Source organism: Opisthorchis viverrini (genome assembly GCF_000715545.1).
Source record: "Opisthorchis viverrini unplaced genomic scaffold opera_v5_266, whole genome shotgun sequence".
NCBI classification, from domain to species: Eukaryota; Metazoa; Platyhelminthes; class Trematoda; order Opisthorchiida; family Opisthorchiidae; genus Opisthorchis; species Opisthorchis viverrini.
This window is the reverse complement of record NW_008751919.1, coordinates 666,585-669,627: the sequence shown is the minus strand read 5'-3', so window position 1 is coordinate 669,627 and position 3,043 is coordinate 666,585. Positions and strand designations below refer to the sequence as shown.

The following is a 3,043-nucleotide window of genomic DNA, read 5'->3' as shown; positions in this document are numbered from 1 at the left end:
GAATCCACGCGCTACGCTTTCACATGGATAGTTGATAGAGGAAAGATTGAATTACTCGGCGGAATCATCCGTCTAAATACATCCTGTGGCTCAAACAAGAAATTACTGGCAAATGGAAAAGGTTGAGGACGATTAGGAAGTCATCGTTTCAGAGAGGTTCGGTAAACAATCGGTGGATTTATGGCTGGGCAACGTTTCGGTTTTGACACGAAAGCTTCGTCAGGCCAATTGAGTAAGTAAGTAGGTTGATTGGGTTTTAAGACATCCAGGAAACCAATCCGTGAGATTTCTTATGGCTGGCCGACTTGATCAGTGCTGGCTGTTCAGTCTGATGTTACTGTTTGTTGATTAGTGAGGATGACTAACATTTACGATAGAGGGAGAGGATTTGTCTTGATGTTGAACCCGGATTTTTCGACCTTGCTTCTTCAGTCTGGGACACCTTGATGGAAAATTCCTCTTGGGGTCGTTCACAAATTTCGATCACCTGTGTTCGTCAAAGGGTGCCGGGACAATTGGTTTAGGGATGGGGGTTGTTAATTGGATCTAACTCTATTTGAATCTTGTACTTTTGGACCCAGACCATTTCGCTGGTAACTGCACACCGTCTCCTATCATCTCGGCTGATCTAAGGCCGCACCTTGGCAAGTTCTACCCACTCTATCCTATTTACGCTGAGACACTTGGTGATTTCTACCGCCTCGGCCACCAGTAGCTGCGGTGTGAATCCTAAACCCTGTCTCAGAATGTCCACATTTTCCAAATCTAACCGATTGTCTAGTGCATGCCATACCATTGCCGAATCTTTGATTATCGAACGGTATTCATCTACGTTTCTCGGTAGACTATTTATGGAACGCTCATGCTCACCAATTCTGATTTGCTGTGTGCGAGTACTTTGAAAAAATAAACTCTACCTCGTCTGCGTTCTCACAAAAAAAGAAGACTTCTGAATGATTACACAACGGGTGTTTATTTTTTCCATTGGAAATGGCGCTTTCGTTCCAGGCGTTCGGGGCAGTGGAAGCCATGAGTGATCGACTGTGCATTCATTCAAATGGTTCTTTCAACAAAAGCCTCAGTGCGGTAGACTTGCTCTCCTGTTGTAAGGACTGTGGATTCGGTTGTCGTGGAGGATATCCTGCTGTGGCGTGGGACTATTGGAGGACTCACGGCATTGTCACAGGTGGTTCAAAAGAAGATCCAAGTGGATGCAGGTCTTATCCATTTCCGAAATGTGACCATCATGTTCAAGGACACTATCCGCCATGTCCGCGTCAAATCTACCCCACACCGGAATGCGTCCAGGACTGTGACACGCCAGAATTGGGTTACTTGGAGGATAAGACGAGAGGTAAGGTGAATGGCGAAGCACATCTGTTGACATGATAGTTGTGTCTTTTGTATGTTAAGTTGTCTAACTCATCTACAGTAGATTCAAAGAAAGTCTGCACACTAGTCATCTCCTGAGTGTTACCGAATGCGAAGTGAACTGGAAATTACGTGCTCAGTTAGTCATGTTACTGTTAAAACTGCAAACGAATTCTGTTTTCCAAAATACCTCCACGAATCTACAAAGAGGCAGAGTAGTTACACTGGTTACTTAACTTATTTGGTCAAAAGTGAGGACTTCCGTTAAACGTTTTTCAAGACCGTTGGGGGAAAACAATTTTTTTTAATTTAAGTGGATGTTCCTTATTGATCCGAATTAGCCGTACATCAAATCCAACTTTATAATAGGCAGATGTGTATGTGTACAGTGTTCAAATGTTATTCTTTCAGCTAACATCTCCTACAATATATACGCATCAGAAATATCGATTATGAAGGAGATCATGCTCCGGGGTCCGGTTGAGGCCGTTTTCACCGTGTACCAAGACTTTCTCCAGTACAAATCCGGTGTATACTTCCACGCTTGGGGTGCGCCGATGAGCGGGCATGCAATTCGTATTTTGGGTTGGGGCGAGGAGGGCGATGTTCCTTACTGGTTGATCGCCAACTCCTGGAACGAAGACTGGGGTGAGAAAGGATATGTGAGGTTTCTTCGAGGATACAATGAATGTGGTATCGAAGATGATGTTACGGCTGGTCTACCATATCTTCCCAGCATTTCACACTAATGATACCGTGAATATTTTCTGAGTTGTTGGTGCACTTGCTTGCTTAAATATAGCTGTATTCACCCCGCACCATGCAGTTCTTCCTTGGTGAAACCGATGACAAATTTTGATCCACTGTATGGATAACCAGAATCGACGTTTTATGTGAAAATATCATTATGCCGTCTCCTAGCTACGAAGTAGAACAGACAGCTTGATCTATTGGTTACAGAGTTGAGCTTTCCTTGAAGTTTTGTTCACCGTAGCGTTTTCGACAAACAAGTTCCAACAGTCATAGTTGGCTTTGATTAGTTTGGAAAAAGTCCTATGCTTGAAATTGCCAGAATTATGTTGCTCACTTCATGGTTTATGTTATCACAGGGGTCCTCTTAGCGGGCGCTGCTTTACTATGACTTATGGGGTTTTTACCAGTATGAGTGCACCGGGAGAAAGCGTTCTTATAGGATTTATCTTTCTGACATGGGCTGATGCTGAGTTGGACAAGTGTCTTTCGAAAATGCAAAAGTGGCAGAAAGGTATGAAGAAGATTACGAGCACTGGGTTTGTTTGTGGTGACTCGCAATTTTGGATGGGGACCGCTTAATTCACACCGCGCCTGGTTGGAAATGCTGCAAACTCTGGCTTCCAATCGATGCAATTGGTGTTTCTTTTGTCAGTTTCTAATCCGATTGCCAAAACGAGTGTCTGGAGGTGTAGTGACCTCGGAATGACTGCGGTAAGCTAGCACCAAGTCCCTATTCTGTCAACGTTTACCAATTATTTCAGAATAAGTCATTCAACTAAATTGTGGCTGTACGGCAGCGGAGCATCAGTGTTGAACGCTGATGCTTTCGTTGATGATGATGATGATGATGATGATGATGATGATGATGTTGATGATGATGATGATGATGATGATGATGATGATGATGATGATGATGATG

At 43.7% G+C, this 3,043-nt stretch overlaps 1 protein-coding gene across 1 annotated transcript in view; it reads left to right on the top strand.

The window, feature by feature from the left end:
• Window positions 1-2,751: 2,751 nt before the first annotated feature.
• T265_14785 (hypothetical protein) overlaps window positions 2,752-3,043 on the top strand; it is a gene marked incomplete at both ends in the record, with an annotated part of 6,200 nt that continues 5,908 nt past the window's right edge. The window contains one exon of the mRNA XM_009175234.1: window positions 2,752-2,835. Coding sequence (XP_009173498.1) covers window positions 2,752-2,835 — 84 coding nt within the window. The remainder of the gene's footprint in view (window positions 2,836-3,043) is intronic.